Below are 19,165 nucleotides of genomic sequence, written 5' to 3' on the forward strand. Positions count from 1 at the left end.
TTGTCCTGGTCACTTCATACTTGCAACAAAGCAAATTCAGAGACTCCAACCCCAAGCACCTTCTGATTTGAAGATTCTCCTGCCTGAAACCTCTAGCAAATGGGAGACTCCAACTTACACGAAGTGCACATTGAAGAGTGTGAAGCGCAAAGTTCCTTGCGGCCAGGGTACAGGACCCGCTTAAAGGCCCTGGAAGCTCTAGGGTTCTAGATGCTCTGTCGTGCTATCTAAGGCTTATTTTTCAACATACGATGATACTTAGTAAGAAATCATTTCAAGCGGGAGACACAGAGCCAGGGTGGGAGAAATTGAAGTTCAAGCGGGAGAATAGGAGATTTTGCAAAAATGGGGTTTCGGCGGGAGATCTCCTGTCGGAAACGGGAGAGTTGGTGTCTCTGCAAATCCCAAATCAGTAATTCTTTACAATGAACCATGACTGAATACAGAAAGAAAACATACTGTAAATTAACATTTATACATTGAAACATAATTTTTACTCCACAAACTGCTAGTTCTAACTTGCCAACATTCTTGATACACCTCATCTGCAGGAGTCTATAACCAATCGAAATTCACCCTGAAAATAGTGATGATTGAATGATGTATTCTGGGATTTTCAATGGCAACAAGTGTTCTGCAGATACCTGTTTAAACTTTGCCAACACATTAGCCCTGTCTACACACACCTAAAATCAAAAATATCGAACAATCCATTCTTGAGACATGATATAACAATCATTACTCATTTTTGTATGTGCACACACACACACACACACACACACACACATACACACACAATTTTAACTCGCATTGTATCACATTCTGACCTGCAATATAAAAATCGGTTCATTTTGATTTGAAATTGTCTTTTTTTCAAAACCCTCACACTGGTTTGCCTCATTTAGAAAGAGTAAATGGCATGTGACAAAAACTCCAGATTTTTGATCCCATGATACAACATGTCACACTAGGACTGCATTAACAGATTGCCTGGAGTCACCCTCTGCTCATTGCTTAGGCATGTGCGGTTTGGAGAGTTGAAGTATTGTCACTTTCAAAAAATCTTATTATGAGTTAATGGTGGTGAAGAAAGTTGATTTACATGCAACGTCACCCAAAACCTCAAATAAATCTTCAGTGTGTACAGGCCTATGCAGTCCTTCCTGCCCGTATCTTTCCAGACAGCGACCCTTGCGAATCCAACAAAAGGCGGCGCGATGGTCACAGTTCATTACCCTTGTCACTCCACAGTCTGTCAGCTGCTACTCCCTGCCTCAGGGACTGCCGTAGTTATCCTCAACCCGTGCATCTGCTTTACCTCTTCTGACAATGCCTGCAGGAGGGTGGGGAGGAAACCATCATTAAACGAGACATTAACAAATATCTGCCCAGGGTCGACTTCGGCTTATTTTACTTTTCACAGGCCAGGGGGGTGTTTCATACAGCTGTTCCTAAAGTTACGAACAACTTACAAGCGACTGGTGATCAGTTCTTGTGCTGAATTATGGAAATTATGATAAGTATAGCACATCAGAACTGATCACCAGCGCTCATAAGTTGTTCGTAACTTTACGAACAGCTTTATGAAACAGGGCCCTGTTCTCAGATTCAAAGAGATGGTATAGTTTTGGTTGGGATGGGGATTCAGATTTCAACTATTTGTGATATGATTAGAAACCACTTATATGACATATAGAGAGTATATAATTCTAAGAGAAATTCAAAGATTATTTGATGAAAATCAGGTTTGAAATGGCTGTGATATCCAAAAAGAAAATGGTCCTAACAAATGTCAGGATCCAACTTTATTAGAACCACTTTGTTTCCCTTTGTACTAGAATATCTCAGTCATTTCAAAACTGATTTTCATCAAATTAACTTTTCATTCCTCTTAGAATTGTATGTTCTTTGATATTTCACGTGAGTAGCTTCTAATTTTCTCACTAAAAGTTAAAACCTGAATCTCCATTTCAACCAAAACTATACTGTCCCTTTAAGATCCTTGGTATGTTGAATATTGCCCCTGAAATATGGAATGAAAGTACACTTCAAATACCATTAAATCTGCCTCCATGACTGGGAGAGCTGAAGAAAGTTGTTTCATATGAGGTAATTCTCATTAACTGTGTAGGAGCTGGGGTATGTTCATATCTACTAAAAATAACAAGGGCCTAATCATACCACAAAATTTACACATCACATAAATGTAGCATTCACACAACTGGGAACTAATGTAGGCCCTATGCTAATTTTTTTAACAGAAAGCATGAAGACAAGGTAAAAATGCTTTTTGAACAATACACTTTGGTTGCATGGACATTTGGAGTGCAAGTAAGAAGGGGCTACTAGATTTCTACGGTTATAAGCCTGCATAGAAACTCAGAATAGTGAAATTTGGAGGAAACTTTATTTCATGTCCATCATCTCAAACTAAAAATTTTCATTAGGAAGTTTAAATGGCATGGAAGACACACACAGCACACCATAATTCCATGGTGGTCTTAACTTAAGATCATATTCAATTCTTGAAACCCCCATGGGTTATGTGGGATTTGAACCCACAACCTACTGATTTTAATCCAGAGTCTTATCCACTGTAGCAAACAGGAAGAGACATTTGCGATTACAGAAGAAAATCAGTGTTACGAGATCATTGAGACCAAGATGATTTATTCTTTATATGAGATGTCTTGTTATATCAGTAGTCAATAAACAATACAAAAAAAAAGGGGAAATAAATTCATTGGGACTGGAGATATTGATTTGTTATATCAGGTACAAAATTAATGTATTGTTATATCAGATCTCTCGAGTTTCCACTGTACAGCTATGTGATAAACCACTGGGAAGTCAAAACAGCTGGTGAATAATTAGGGCAGGAATACCGGTTTGGCGTTTGAGTAACATCTTTGCAGATCTTGAATGCACAAGTAAATAATCTTGATGGGGTTTTTTTTAACAACTTCCTGATAAACACGTGAAACCATTCTATCCATTTCTATTGTGCCTTCAAAGTATTCAACTAACAAGGTCACTTTGCCCTGTGAGTGACAGAGGGAGAATCCCTAAACATATCACAACACTGAATTATACATGAGGAGACAATAGAAGGAAAACAATAGAAAACATGTTGTGTTTTAGTAGGAAAACAATGGTGTGTTTTTAAGTGATTTGTTGAGAACACTGGCAGCTCAAAGTAAAAAAGGATCAAAAAAAGTAATACCCCTCCCACCCCCCCCCCCCAAAAAAAAACCCCCCAGACCTATGTAAACATCACCAAAGTAAGACTTGAAAAGATCTTTCACATGTGACTGCCCACATGTTATAAAACCCGCAAAGTATATATCAACTGGGTAAATATCTCAGTATGCCTGGAGATGTCAATTTCAAGCAAGTACAGACAATTACGGATCTGGGGCATTTTTTGCAAAAAGTTACCTCTTTCATCTGAACTTAAAGTCTGGATGCACAAAAGACACATTGTAAGAGTTTTTACTAAGAAATTTCTTCTGTTTCAAGTTGCTTTTCTTATTATTCAGTGCAATGATAAGATTATACATGTGTCATCACAAAAGTCATAAAATGTTGGAAATATATATATATAATCTATATATATATATATATATATATATATATATATATATATATCTTTTAATTTTATTTGGGGTGAAATGAAATCCCAGATGCTAAGCTTTAAATCAATATATAATCGGCCTACTCTATTGCAAGGAAAATATCAAATAAGAAAACATTAGAAGTAAGAAAACTGTAAAAGTTATATTGCAAAGGTCAGTTCTATGCTCCTTTGTCTTCCTTGTATGATCTGCGACTATATATGAAGAGTTTGCTTGCAAAAACCGATAAGTCCATATTTGCCAAATAGAGATATTTGCGATTAAAGGTCACGAAAAATAAAGAGAATAATAAGAAAAAATTTGCTTCTTTTGGCCATAACTTCAAAAATATACCTTTATATGTAGTGACCAATATATCATTTAAAAGGCATTATTTTGTACTTTATGACAGAGATCGTACTTCAAAATCTTCAAAAATGGACTTATTGGTTTTTGCAAACAAACCCTTCATATGGATAACATAATGACATACCACATAAAGTTATTATCTGAAAGTATGCATGACACAGACAACAGTAGCTGTGATACTTTGATTTTTTTTTATGTTTGCTATTCAACAAGTGTCCAAAGTTAGTACTAGTTAGTACAAAATTTGTAGTACTCTCCATTCATCTTCAACATGAAATGCCTGCTGAATACAACTGTCTGCATAAATTTTCCCCATGAAAAGCACTAGGTGTATCAAAAACATAACTGAATGCTGTGTAAAAGTGTATTATCTGCACATCTACTTTACTGTTTAAAACAACTTCACCAAAAGGAAAAAAAAGAGAGAAAGAAATACATCATAGTGCAGGCGGTCTTTCAATACTACATGTATGTGCAAAAAGAGAAAATGAGGACCTGAGTCACTGACCCTATCGTAGATACATTGTATTTAATCCTCATTTTTCCCCCATAACCTGCATTTGAAAGCAGCAAATGTATACGGTCAGCGATTCGATTAAAAGAAATCTGATAAGAAGAGGAAAAGCAATGGACAATCGACAACCATGGTAATATTAGGTAGATCTGCATGTGATAAAAAAAATCAATCTATCAATCAATGACAGATACATATAGGTCAGCTTGTAAGTCCTACTCCATCTGTTGTTAGTTTGGATAGCTCACATTTGAAGCAATTTTCCACTATGTGAGTAAATTCTTCCATCAAATACTCACCGTACATTGTACAGCATCTACATTGTACTTTGGTATACTGTAAAAACATGTACATTCTCACAAGCATGAAACTTTAGAGAATTTTTGCAATTTGTAAAAGGGAAATGCATGTGACAGTGTATGTCTACCCAATGCACTGAATGCCAGTGGCAATACACAGAAGTTTCATTTTGCAACAAAATGTCATCGGCACCGATTCTTGACAGTTTCATGCCATGAATGTTTCTGGTTTTACAGTACACAACATAGCATTAATTCGTCAGAGAAACTGAGAGAACCATTTATCTTCTACACTGCAAACCGAGTTGGTATTACCATTCATGAACCCGTTGAGGACAGACTGATTTTGCTACAACACGCATTTCCCATAGACACCTGCCCGAGTATACTCAGGACTCGTCCTCAATGGGTTAAGGACTTTTCTTCTCAGAACTGAACAAAAATACCCTGAAACTTACATGTATAAAGATTTGCCCTTCTTTTCTTCACATATTCTTGAGTGATTCTGAACAATTAAATCCCTTGGAAACTTTTGCACAAACACGCTGGCTAAATTCAACTCAAAGCATTCAAGGCCTTGCTCACTTCAGTCCACTTATATTAATAGTCTGGTTGGTTTTAAGTGTCCTTGATAATTAGGTTAAAAATGTTTATATTGCTTTGACAAGCAATAATTGTGATCAAGGTCCCTGATCATATAAGAATTAAAAAAAATGAGTATTGCAAGTTATCTCCCACATTTTTTCCTTTTTTTTCTCTTTTTGCAAATCATTACAAAAGAAGTACGAAGCATAGAGCGTTGGGAAACATCCAGGGGGCCATGGTGTCCATTTGTATCACACTGGCAATAATACCTGCCAAGTTTGGTGAAAATTTGAGACCATGCATTTTCAAAAGATGAACAAAGTGTGAAAACTGACCCCCAATTTGGTTATGGCCCCAAGGAGGCTACACCTTGATCTTTCATAAAAAACTTGAAAGTTCACTTGTACATTATACATGTTTTTACTCAAAGCATTTCTGGTTTTAAAGTAGAAACTTTACACTACAAAACTATGATAATTGAATTCAATTAAATAACCTCGAGTCAGAATAAACATTCTGTGAAAACAGTTCTAAGACATGGTTGTTAATGCAGTTTAAACATGACAGCCCTACACTTTTGATACAAAGATATGACACGTAAAGAACAAAACTTTTATTCAGATTTTGGCCTTGCCTGCCCTTGATACACTGAACTTTTGTTCACTTGTTTGATAAGTTTGATTGTAGTTTTATGAACTTCCATGCCAGTGAGTAGAGTAAACATCCAAAATCTATGTATCAGCACTGTGTGGTGACCCATGACACTTGTTAAAGCTATTCAAAATGCTAAGAATAGTATACAGAGTCTTTATTTTTTTTTTTTTCATGTGAAATCAGAATTTATGTTCATTTGTTCCAATGCAGAAAATTGAAAATCTCCAGTTCTAGTACTAAAGACATTCCTATCTAATGATGGTGTTGCCTCCATGCAATGGAAGAGTGGCTTAACTTTTTGTACTAACATGGGTAGTGTGCACCTCAATTTGCATAGCCTACCCCTCTCTTCCGCATTAGGGAATTTCCCTACTGTATGCACCCATGCAGGAGATTTCTGTTCATATGTCTATGGTTTATTGTGATGCACTGATCAGCTTATTTGACTTGCATGAATTCTGATATCCATGATAGAATTAACACACGTTTATCTCCATCTGGAGTAGATTATTTCACTTGTTCAAGGTCTACTTAGGCAAGGTTGACTGCATGTGTGTCAATTTGAAAAGAAGAAGAAAAAAAAAACTTTAAGAAAGGAAATTGTGAAGATCTGCAAACATGATAATCTGAAGCACAGAGTCATGAAAAGCAGACAAAAAAGAACAAGAAGTAAAACACACACACATATTTCCTCCAGGAACATGTGTTAGCCTTATCGAACCGGCAAATGTATTTTGTTGCGGTTTGTTTACCCTTGGGTAGCAACAAAGGAGAATGAGGAAGTAGCAAGCTAAAATTAGAGTTTCTTTCTTTTCTTCTTCTTCTTTTTTTTTTGGCATGTGTATCTTGATGTCACATGCATAGAACTATATATAGAAAACAGTAAGAAAATATAAACATATGTTTTCACTTTTCATGCATAATAAAAGAGCACTTGACTTGCCTCTTTCAAAAGGCAGTGAAAATAAATCACCCTTAACATGAAAGTAACAAGCTGAGGGAATGCGTACTTTTTTTTTTTTTTTTAATCTATACATTTTCCCTACATCGTTCTATGCAGGTGACATCACAAACTGTAGTAGTCTACTCATGCAGTAGTGACTGCAAAGAAACTTTAAAAATTAATAACTTTCGAATGGATTGTTTGATTTTTCTCAAATGTTCACTGATGTGTTCTACTGATATTGCTGCATTCACTCAATCCACATGTCTATGAAGGTGAACTTGTCCTTCAAGTGTAACAATCACGGACGTAAGATAGATAATATACAAATTGTAATCACCATAACAACTCTCCCATTGGTTTGTATATTCAGACGTGATAAAAAGTTTTCTTTTGTCAATAATTCAATAACTGTAATGCTCTTTTGATTTACTGGTACAATGTTGTTGATGAAAATGAGTCATTCAGAGCTATTTCATTCAAAGGTACAGTAAACTAATGACATTCTCTTCTTAAATTTAAATCAAACAAGAAAAGTTAATGAAGATTTGTGCACTTGTAAACAAATGTTTCATTTCATCTCATCTGCATATGACCATGACTAATATCAGTATTCCATGAAAACATGCTAAAAATCGTTTTACAGTATTTTGCAGTATTACAGAGTTATTTGCACTTTGGACATTCCGATACAAATGATAACTGTCTTCTGCTATGAAACACAAGAGGGGTATTTTTACAATCATGCACGTACTTATTTTCTTATCAACATTTACTGAGATGAAATAATGTGATAGTGCTCACACTCGTACATTAAAAAAAAATACAATTCATTATAAATGACCCCAATTAACATTTGTAATTCATGTATCAACGAGTAAATATTGATTTAAGACCATCATTAGTTAAGCTGGCAAAGTTCCCCTCGTACCATTGATGAGAGTTCATTTCCTCTTTTCTTCTCATATCAGCTCTTACAACATTTCCAAATCATGGTCGTTTAATCTCAATCTGATACACTACTCTGATCAATATTCATGATTACTTCCGTTTTCCTGGCATGTGCTTAAAACCATGATTTAGGTCTCTTCTTGTTATCATTCAAACAGGGCTAGGCCTACTCCATTTCATAGATCTCTCTGATTTCTGATGGTTATAATCTTTATTTTCATAATCATAGCAATCATGATCAGAATTAAAGGAAGAAGAATCCTTTCAAAAGCAGTGTAGCATTAATGTGTTTTTTTTAAAGATATAGAATGATTAGATTCTACATCTTAAAATAAATTAAAGGAAGAAGTTTCTTCTCAAAAGCAGTGTAGCACTACAGTTTTTTAGTAAATATAGAACGATTAAATTCTATACCTTAAAATGAATTGTAAAGGAAGAAGGATCCTTTCAAAAGTAGTGTAGCACAATCTTTTTAAAGATATAGAATTATTAAATTCTATATATAGTCTTAAAATGTATTAAAGGAAGAAGGATCCTTTCAAAAGCAGTGTAGAACTACAGGTTTTTTTTTTGTTAAATATAGAACGATTAAATTCTAAAATGATTTAAAGGAAGAAGGATCCTTTCAAAAGTAGTGTAGCACAAAAGCTTTTTTTTTAAAGATATAGAATGATTAAATTCTATATCTTAAAATGAATTAAAGGAAGACGGATCCTTTCAAAAGCAGTGAAGTACACAAATTTTTTTTTAAAGATACAGTATATAATGATTAAAAACTCACACACACACACACACAACCCCAGATCAGTGTGTACCTTATTGACCATCTTATGCTGCTGGACAGTCCTCTTTCCCTGGAACTCAGTGGATTCAACATGGACCTGGTACATAGCCCCACAGCCACCTTGAGAAGCATAGAAGTGGGAAAACATAAACTGCTTAATTGCATAGAGGAAGAGTGCTGCAATGATGTAATCGGGGAAAAGGAACCAACATCCCTTTTCCCCATTGTTTTCCCTCAAAAGCCCTGGACTAGTATAGCTTTGTAGAATCCTTGGCTCAAGATTTTTCTTTTGACCTTTACTCACGATGGAAACCAGCTCTGCTGATCAGGGTGTTCCACCCAATGAAGTGTCAATAAATTCACCTGGGTTCGAAGTCTAACCGAGTTCCTAGTCCTGTAACATCTGTGCAGCCAAAGCTTTGAAAAAAACAATGCTCTTCTACCATGGAAAGTCCACATCCCATATTTTTGTGGTACACTGTATTTGACTATTCAATTCATAGCCTGTACTCATGTACTGTATAAGCTGTTATTTTCGCGTACAGATATTTTCGCGAATTAGAGGGTCACAGACATTTTCGCGAGATGTTGTTTTCGTAAATTGACACAGGTCTACGCTATCTTACATGCAGTGTTACCCTAGTGCATGGCGACATTTTCGCATGTTGTTAAATTCGCGATCCAACTGTGATTCGCGAAATTCGCGAAAATTAAACCCTCGCAAAACAAATGCTTATACAGTACTTTTGTCATTTTGTGAAAGTTCTGATGAAAGGCAGGCCAGCCTTTTCCCCTTGTGAATACTTAGAACAGAAAAAAAAAACAATGAATGAGATTATGACTACCTAAATCAGCAGTTATGGCAGTACAATTATCGTCTAGATGTTTCACAAACCCATTTACTTTTTACTACTGTGGTGAGAAGGCAGCATAGGTTCCAAAGAGTCCTGGACTATCATTGGAACTGGCCCATTTTCCAAAAAGCCAGTGAGACCACACAAAGGGTAAAAATTTAGCTGGGCAATTGTTGGAACATCTAGAGCATTTGTATCTTGGGTTTAAAAAGCTAGACTTGGTACAAGTATGATGGCTATAAATTTGAAAGAAATCTGGAAGGAAAAGTGGATACAGCATCCTAATATTACAATCAAAACACTGAGAAAGCTGCACTACTAATGGAAAAATAAAGTGTCGTAACTCTAGAGCTTCCGATGATGCACCTTCATAGCAAAGTTGAAAGAAATTCAGCAGAGAAATGTGGCCCATCGAGGTCAGAATTTAGGGGGAAGGGGTGGGTGGAAGTGTCACCAGAAATTACATGAATTTCAAGTGAGCAATAACACACTTCCATTCAAATTTGAAAACAATTCATTTAGTAACAGGCAAGATATGTTAAGAATCACTGTTGAAAATTACCATCTACAATAGTTCTGACCTTTACAAGACAACCCGCTGATGGCAGCACCACTAAACATAAAGGTATTCTCTTCTACCTTTAGGGTATGTATCACTATGCATAATTTTGAGAAAATCTGTTTGGTAATTGAGCTTTTAGGTGCACAGAAGTGGATCTCCCAAGATTCGTCACTTTGACTTTAAAAGCTCGAACACTGAGGGTGCTCTAACCAAAACCCAAAGGTAGCTACATGTAGCTGTTCCCGTTGTAAAACTCCAGTGCAAATTTGAATGCAATTTGCCCTAAAATGTTGCTGATAGAGCACACCCAAGACATGTGGCACAGTGGTATTATCACCTCGAGAGTTTGCCCTGCGATCAGCTCAGTGGTCTTTTATAATTTCAAGCCTCTGAATTGATGTCCAAGCCCCATTCATTTTGAAATAAGAAGCTTATTTGAATATCATTGTTATGCATCACAGCAAATTGGCATCTCATTCATCATGTCCCTCACTGTATCTGGACTTCCTTTCTTTGGCTGGCTAGGGTCATGGGAATTTCATATTAACTATTTATGTGCCACGTTTGCACACCTGACTCAGTTGCAGTGTGCCAACTTTGCATATTCTGCTCAAACACACAAACCTGCCAAAACCAATCAATAAATCGCCAATTGCTGCACAGCACAATGAAAGCATTTTCTCGCGTTTCCATTCCTGTCACATGCACAAATTGTAGCTCTCATTTTATGTGGTGGCTGACTATCAGGGGGTGTTCCCTATTAGATTTCGCGAGTAAGTTCTCAGTTTTTGTCACACATTTGTGTGCAAAAGTCATGTAAGTGCAATGATGTAGCAACTGGTCATTTGAAAGAAAAGCAATCATAGATTTGTCATACAATTTACATCAAAGCAAAGCTTGGCATTTTCTGTATGTACAATTTGCTCCTAACCTGTCCAGGGTGACAAAAATCTATAACATAGAAGTTACACAGACCCGAAAGGCATGACTAAGTTGTTGTCTCAGAATAATGTGGCACACAGGGGGTTTATACCCTGGCACATATAAGAGTTAATAGCCTTGCCTTTTTTAGTATTCATTGTTGTGACATACTGTATTACACATCTGTGCATTGTCACTCTCTTTCTAGATCCTCATAACTTTAAAGGGAAGCAGTCCTGAGATTTTCACTGTACTGATAATTAAGAAGAGTAAAAAATGTAACCTTTCACCAATTTATACGTGTGGACATCAAAAATTGTCTCCGTACGCGATTTTTAAAAAATAATTCCTGCAAGCGATCGTGTAAGAGCCTGCCAAAAGGTGCAACGTCATTGATGCCCTACTCTCAAGTTGACAGCCGTGCCTCAGAAAACCAATTTAAGTGTTCAAAATGATCATATCTGATTTTTTCATAAAATGTGACAATATGTGGTTTTATTATTTCAAACAAAATATTTCAAGCTTATTTATATATACAATTAATATAAAAATAAATAGTAAACATGTATAACTAGGGATGACGAGCAGAACACTGCTGGAAAGAGTTGTGCATCGATGACGTATGACTCTCCACCAAGACTTGCTCATTTGCAGAGTCACACTTTTTTAACCGAAATGTACGAGCTTATTTGGTGATTTGAAAGTTTGTTTTTGATGAAAGTAGTTCATTGGAGGTACCAACTACAACATATTTTTTAAAATTTCGTGAGGACTGCGTGCCTTTAATAGATTTTAATAGATTTTCCCTTTGGTTTTCGACAGCTTCACAAAGATGGCGCCGTAGCAGATCATTTAGTGGGAATGCAAGCAAATATCAACCCATGACATGCATCACTGCACACACAGCCTGTTATGCAAGGTGACACCAATGCACGGTCCATTGAGCAGGAAGTGGGACAAAGAAATTATGACTGATCCCCAGTGTGAGCTCAAAGTACATGGGAAAAGCAAACGTCATTTGAGGAAATTGGCATTTTAAACATGAATATCCCACTATTTGTCATTCAGATCTCAGATTACATGAGGGACATTAACAACCTCAATCACTGAGATGGAGGGGGCGTTCTCTACTACCCAAAGTGGGCCAATCCGACACAAGAGTCTTTCTGCTTCTCACATAACAATGGCAATTACAGCTAGACTACCTCCTTCTCTGAAATGATTTTGCATTAACAGACAGGCAGACAGGTGGATCTACCTGTATAATGCTTACATAAGGCTGGAGAGGCAAACATTTGCATTGCCGTATTATACCATAGGGACATCAGTGGCACCTGCCCACCAATACAAAATGTACCATTTACAGAAAGTTGTTAGAAATATATTTAACCACTCTTCCCCACTTGCAAGTTGGACAATGATTTTGACAATGACCCAGTACTTTTTGCAAGGCAAAGTTGGGCAATGACCCCATAGTTTTAAAACAGGCAATTACCAATATCACTTGTTAGACACGCTGTTTTAGTTGTGCAAGCCAGACAGACTATTCAGTTTGCTAAAATGTTAAGGGGGGGGGGGGGCACCACCCCAACTTTTTTGGATAATAAATAGGAATATATAGGGTCTAACCCACTTGGGCCTCCCCCCCCCCCCCCCTTGTTTTTTTTTTGTTTCGGAAGAGGCACCAGAAAAAAAAATGTGGTTAAGCTTTTTTTAAATTGTACCAAATGGATGAGAAATGTGGGTAAGATCCTTCTTTTTTTTTTTTTTTTTTTTTTTTTTTTTTGCTTGTCAGCTGGAAAACCAAGAATTGGCAGCAGAAGTTGCACTGAAGGCACATTCCCCCCCCCCTTGTTCTTTTTTTTTTTTTGCTTGTCAGCTGAAGAAACCCAAAAGTGGCTGCAGAAAGTTGTGCTGAGAGCCTTTTTTTTTCTTTGAAATGTTTGAAATCATGTCATTGGTAAAATGTAAAATGCAACGCAAGTTTTAAATTGGTACTTTGGCTTTATCTTACAACAGATGGCTACATAGAAAAACTGAGTGCCTACTTCTGAAGCAAAATTGAGATCTCATTCAGTAACATTCATTCTCATTCAGAAACTTTTGCATGTGAAATACCAAATATGACATTCACAAATTCGGACTTGAAATGCAATGTTGTGAGTGGTTGAAATGGGATTGTGAACTCTTAGGTAATTCTTTTGTGCTCACTTGGGCAAAATAAATTTTGTATGCTTTTAATCCCACAGAATCAAATGTTATAACATACATTTACTACATTACAAGCACAAGTGTTTGCATGCTTTTATTTTCACTCTAGTTTTTGTCACATAATATGCAAAAATATGTGAAAAAATTCCACTTTTACAGTAATGGAATGAGAAAGACATATTACGTGTATCACTATTATGACAATGTTAATGATTTCAAGTCTTGGAGATGATATAATGCAGTTATAATACAGAGGTGACAATTTGCAAGTTACTAATTCTGAAAAATATGCAAAACATATTGTAAACCACATTCATGTATACTTGTATCCAGTAAGGGTAACATTACATGGATATCACTTAAAGGTACTGCTTACGTTTGGGAGTAGTGATTTAAAAATGTTTAAGTTAACACATTTAATGCACATGTGCAGGTCAGTTGTATCACAAAACATCCTACCATACAAACATGTTGTAATAAAGCCTAAAACATAAGGAGATATCACTATTTTCTCACTTAAATATAACTGTAGAGGGTTTACTCTAGAAACAATTTTATTATAACTATTGTTAACATTTTGTACAATTAACAATACTTAACATTGATTATACTGATTAACTTTTTACACTGGTTGTTTTTTTTATCCCTAACTCACATTTCAGAACTATTTTGAAGCACTAAGGCTGGGTTTTTGTTTCATCTGCAATTTATGGTAAGCAGTGCCTTTAACGAAATACGTACCATTGTACACGGATGGACATTACAGTGAATGTAGAGTATGGTACTGTAGAAGTCGAAATTTTTGCGGTGTTGAAATTTTTGCATATTTCGCGCAACCAGAACCTAGCGCGAAAATAAAAGCATGCATATTTTTTTGCATGCCATATGTTCCAGTACTTACTGTCTTGATTCTGCGGAATTAAAAACACGCGAAACTCTTCTTACCGAGCCAAGCGCAAAAAATCAGTCCTGCAAAAATATCCACTTTTACAGTACATGCAACCATTATTCACAAGACAACAGAAAACATGAAATAGAGCCAAGCAATTCAAATGCAAAAAGACACACATAGAGCATGAAACATTTACAGATTGGAATGTTATGGGCAAAAACTTGTTCCTGCTGCCTACGTGTGAAAGTCTTGCAATGATTCTGGATCACTACCTGATATGTCTTCTACTTCGATGCTCGTGGCCTCTGGGAACTTTTCCTGCAGAACCTGCTTGATCTTTTGTTCCCCTTCAGTGATGGGCGACACACCGGACAGGGCCCGTGGACGCAGCGCAGCCAGCTGAGAGGGGAGAATAAGGTGAACTGAGGAGTCATAGAGCACACTCTCAATGGCAATGTCACCACAATATCCTCACAAAGTTGTACAAGTTGTACGTGTCAAAGCATAAATAACTGAAGTTAACAACATTTGCCTAATATCTATTTCATTCATGTGTGAAGAATCAAGTAACTAACATCTTCATTGACTCGGGTCTAACTTTCCAAGGCCAAGAATGCTTTTGATGTATAAAACCCATTTTCTCTCATTAAAACAATTTAATTGTTCATATTTTTCCCTATAGGAAATACATAGCAGCAAGAAGCTTTTCAATTTAGTGACAGTAGACAGTCAGTCCGCAGCGTGAGCGAAAACGCACGTATTTATTCAAGTCGTATGCACGGCTGAGCGGTGCTTGCATACGTAATGAGCAGATACATGGTCATGAATAAATCCGTGTAGAACGAGTATTTCTCCTCAGTTTTCGACACTTTTAGTATCGACTGAAAGAGAAAACATAAGCAAATATGCTCATGATCAAAATAAACGGAAAAGAAGAATAAAGAATATCAAAATCCCTCTCGAAGTTCGGTATTGTATTCAAAAATATTCCTTCACGTTTGACGCCAAAAAATTAACCTGAAATTTTTCATGCCCCTCTAAAATATGGTGAAGACTATGTCCGCTAAGGTATATAGTATCGCAATAAGGGCACGTTTTCCCATCTTCATTTCAATACGGGTCAGGAACTAGCAAAATTCAGAGACATGTCTAGCGTCGAGTTTAAAAAGATTATCCTCGCATTCGCACCGGAATTCCGGGTCTGTGATTGGTCGAAATCTGTCGCAAGACGCGGCGTGTCGCATTGCGTAGTATCCATTGGCTGCTGACTCAATGCTGTGAGTTTTAAATGTTAGGTTACAGATTGTGATCGAATTTTCACTCTCTGTACAAAACTTGAACTTTACACAGGAACCAATGATGTGTATGTGAGTGTGCACTTACAATGACCCTGAACAATGGACCTGGCTGCCACCTGTCCCGAGCTCTGCTGCAAGGCACATGAATGCTTAATCAATTATTCATGTGGATTGCCCCGAGCACTGCTAGTCTGAATTCTTGACACAGGGTGAGATGCATGCACATGAAAGAAGTAAGCACATGTTTCCATGTGCTTGCACACACCACATTTCAGAATGAACAAAGACTAGCTGCGATAGTGGAATTCCTCATGAAACATTCCAATCCTGGCCATTGTCCACGACCATTGTCTGGGTATCAACAACACATTCCACGCGTGTTCATTCACTACCCCACTTCCAGTAAGAAAACATAATTTGCCTTGTTTTCAACAGGAAAATTCACAACCTTAAAAATGGTGCCCCTCTTCGTTTTTTAATTGATCATACTCGCTCAAGTTTCACGATTGTGAAATCGAAGAAATTACGGAGATCTATTTTCAATACCAGTCAGGAACTAGCAAAACATCAAACTATGATCTAAAAGCTTCTTGAACATTGGCAAAATAATCGTTTACTTTGATGCTAAAATGGACTACTATATTGACATCAAAAATAGGGAAATTAGGTATCAAATTAATGAGCATAATCAGCTCTATAACTTACCCAACCATCCTGGGTCAAACAATGCACTGTGAAAGCTATGAAAGTTGTTATTGCGACCTCTGCAAAAACTCTCGCAAAGTATCGCGAAATCTCGTCAGTCTCAAGGGCACAAACTGCGTAAACGTGATTCTGAATAAAATTGTCGTTCGTGCCTCATTATCGCACACGCTGCGGACTGACTGTAGAGGTAATCCATTTCTATGTCCCTTCATGGGAGTGACAAAAATAAAACAAGAGTCCAGGAAAAACAGTAAGAAGAAACGCAAACTACATCTGCCATTGTCCATTTACGAGTATTCAAGGCCACCATCTCTTAGAGGCTAATTCTAGCCAAACATGCACTAGTACAGGCAACGCACACAGAGTATACCTTTAAGTAGCAAATAATACATGCAACTTCAATTAGCATACAGTTTGTACTTGGTACCTTCACCAATGTTCATGACAAATTTTGTATCTATGCCCACAGTACAATCACAATAAAACTGCAAAGGAATTTTGAAATATTTGTGCCAAGCGTTCTCCAAAATTACAAATCAAAATTACCATTAGAGGACATACATTTGTAACTGAATGGCCCATACACAGTCTCTAGATTGCCAAGTTTTGTAAGTTAAGCCTTTGGTCCTTTCCACACTGAAACAAGAGTTATGAAATGAAATACACTTACAGCATTTTTGACCCGAGAACATATCAAATCCGACTTCATTTCTTTTTAAAATTTTCTCATTTTCACTTTCTTTGTACATATTACCACATACTTTCTGCCATTTTCTTGGTTCCAGTGATCACACATGGGTATGGCAATCTGGACAGACATGTACCTTGTCCCTTGCTTATAAAAGAAGAAGAAGACGACGACAAAGAAGAAAAGATGTTGAAGAAACAGAAAAAGATGAAGATGAAGAAGTACCAGAAGAAGAAGAAGAAGAAGCATGAACTTGCCATACAAGGCATCCAAGCCAAGGTCCCACTATGGCACTGTTAGTGATATTATACAGTAAAGCAAGCTGTTCATATTTTGACCTAATCCCAGGGTGCTGTAACTATGGTATTTAACCACTAAACATGTCACCTGTAGTGTTGGGTTCGCTGGTGCAGTTGATTTTGATCAAAACACTTTCCAAAATCCAATGGCCAGCTACATGTAGAAACGTATGCTTTTGTATGCGGTAGAATTTTGGTACGGGAGGTCGAGCATTGGTGCAGGTTTTCTAGACATACTGTTTGTACTTGTGTAGAATACAATTTTGTATGTTGACCTCAAGACGAACCCTACATTGCATTCTACATCTTATGGGCAATTCCGCGGTTAGTAACGTTACATTTGAACAAATTTAGATATTCGTTTTTACTACAAAATTACCATTTATTCATTTCAAGTCAAAATTATGTCAAAAACATATTCATCCTTCCCATGTTTATGATACAGAAAAGAATGAATACAATCCAAGAAATATTAGAATTGCTATGGCAACTTAAAGGGCTGGTTAGTAACGTTACGAAAAAAGGACATGACAAAAAAAATCAATGTCTTGTGACAAAAAGTGTGCAAAAATTCAAGTTACTTCAAACAAAGTGTTGCATTAATTTCAATTATTGCATCATGACAAATGTTCATGCAAATTTTTTTAGCAGTTCGACCATAATTTTTTAGCTAGACCCCCAAAAGCATGGTTAGTAACGTTACGGTTAGTAACGTTACATTTGTCCGGAGTAATTCCGCAGGTCATTTCACCCTTTTGTAATTGACAAAATGTCACATGACTTCCGGAGTATTTAAATGTATTCATCTTTTACCCTTTAGCAAAGCTTTGAGGAAAAAACTTCAAAGGAACCCACTGTAATTTGCATTTAAGTGAATTTCAGCATCCCCAGTCCCACATGTACATTTTAGATGATGGTTTTAGATCTTGCAAAATCAATGAATACGAAAAATAAAATCTACTGAATTTGAAAGACCTTAATGATTGATGAACATCCATGGCATTAGTTGATACCTAAATCAAGGAGTAAGATAAAGAGGCACATTTCTTTTATCCATGTCATGTCCACCTAACTGCGGAATTGCCCTTATAAGTAATACAAGCAACTACAGACCACATTGTACTACATGTACATGAGCCACCCTGAATATGAGATATCTGTCAGCTTCCCAATAATACTGGTATTTATGCTTTTCCAGACTGCCACACACTGAAACAAGATATGCATCATATATGTATAATTTCAGATGGGTCTTCAGAAAAAGAAAACTGTAACGTCATTGTGATCTGCCAATAATACACTGTACACTTGTACGTCTAAACTTACTAAAGTAAAACTTTCTCCCAAATATTGATACAACTAAGATTACAACAATCACTCACCACACAGCAGTATGATAGAACTAGAAGCACCTTTCATCTTTAACACCATCTATAAAATGATAGTAAATTTATATTGTCTTGACAACACAAGCACAAACACAAGTTAAATAAATTTGTATTCTACTCCATATCAATGCATATAACACACACAAATTCCAGTGTTCAGGACTACTGTCAGGATGGTCAGTGTCACTGTCACTAGTGTCAGGTAATTTCAGTAGGCCCACTGCAGTGAAATGTATAAACCTACCATTCTGGCACTGCTTCTGATAACAGCTCTGAACATTTTTAATATGGTGGGCTTGCTGAAATGTGGTTGCTTTAGAGAATTTCGTTGAACCGGTGACCGATATTTCACATTTAGAATCTAGTTCCTTTCTTCTGCTGCCGACAAGAAGGCCCTCGCTCCTCCGTGATGGTCACGCCGCTGCGCCCCGCCCGGCCGCCGCGGCGCAGAGGCTAGGGTCGCAGCGTGACAGCGGCCCGCGGTAGATTCTCACAGGCTGTGTGGATTCTTCAAGCGCGCTTTCTCACATGTTTCAGACCGATGTTAGCGGACAAAAATTACACGTACTGGCGTGTAAACTTTTCGTTGCCAATCTAAAGATAAAAATAGGCGTTGGATGACCAGTTGACGTCG

General features: G+C 36.9%; 1 protein-coding gene across 1 annotated transcript; it reads right to left on the reverse strand.

Moving 5' to 3' along the window:
• Nucleotides 1–1,220: 1,220 nt before the first annotated feature.
• LOC139715835 (bolA-like protein 3) lies at nt 1,221–18,937 on the reverse strand. The gene is made up of 4 exons (XM_071627370.1): nt 18,776–18,937; nt 14,426–14,552; nt 8,745–8,833; nt 1,221–1,333 (listed from the first exon to the last, which is right to left on the reverse strand). Exons 1-4 carry the CDS (start codon nt 18,809–18,811, stop codon nt 1,256–1,258), a joined length of 330 nt encoding a protein of 109 aa, XP_071483471.1. The 5' UTR covers nt 18,812–18,937; the 3' UTR covers nt 1,221–1,255.
• Between the last annotated feature and the right edge of the window lie 228 nt (nt 18,938–19,165).

This window comes from Diadema antillarum, unplaced genomic scaffold, assembly GCF_040938485.1.
Source record: "Diadema antillarum isolate AM-2024a unplaced genomic scaffold, OU_Dant_1.0 scf00000056, whole genome shotgun sequence".
Lineage (NCBI taxonomy): Eukaryota > Metazoa > Echinodermata > Echinoidea > Diadematoida > Diadematidae > Diadema > Diadema antillarum.

Coding starts and splice junctions, on each gene's coding strand:
- LOC139715835 (XM_071627370.1), bottom strand. CDS start 18,811: ATGTTCAGAGCTGTTATCAGAAGCAGTGCCAGAATG. Junction 14,553..18,775: donor TCAGAAGCAGTGCCAGAATG/GTAGGTTTATAC, acceptor CTCCCCTCTCAG/CTGGCTGCGCTGCGTCCACG. Junction 1,334..8,744: donor AGCATAAGATGGTCAATAAG/GTACACACTGAT, acceptor ACCCTCCTGCAG/GCATTGTCAGAAGAGGTAAA.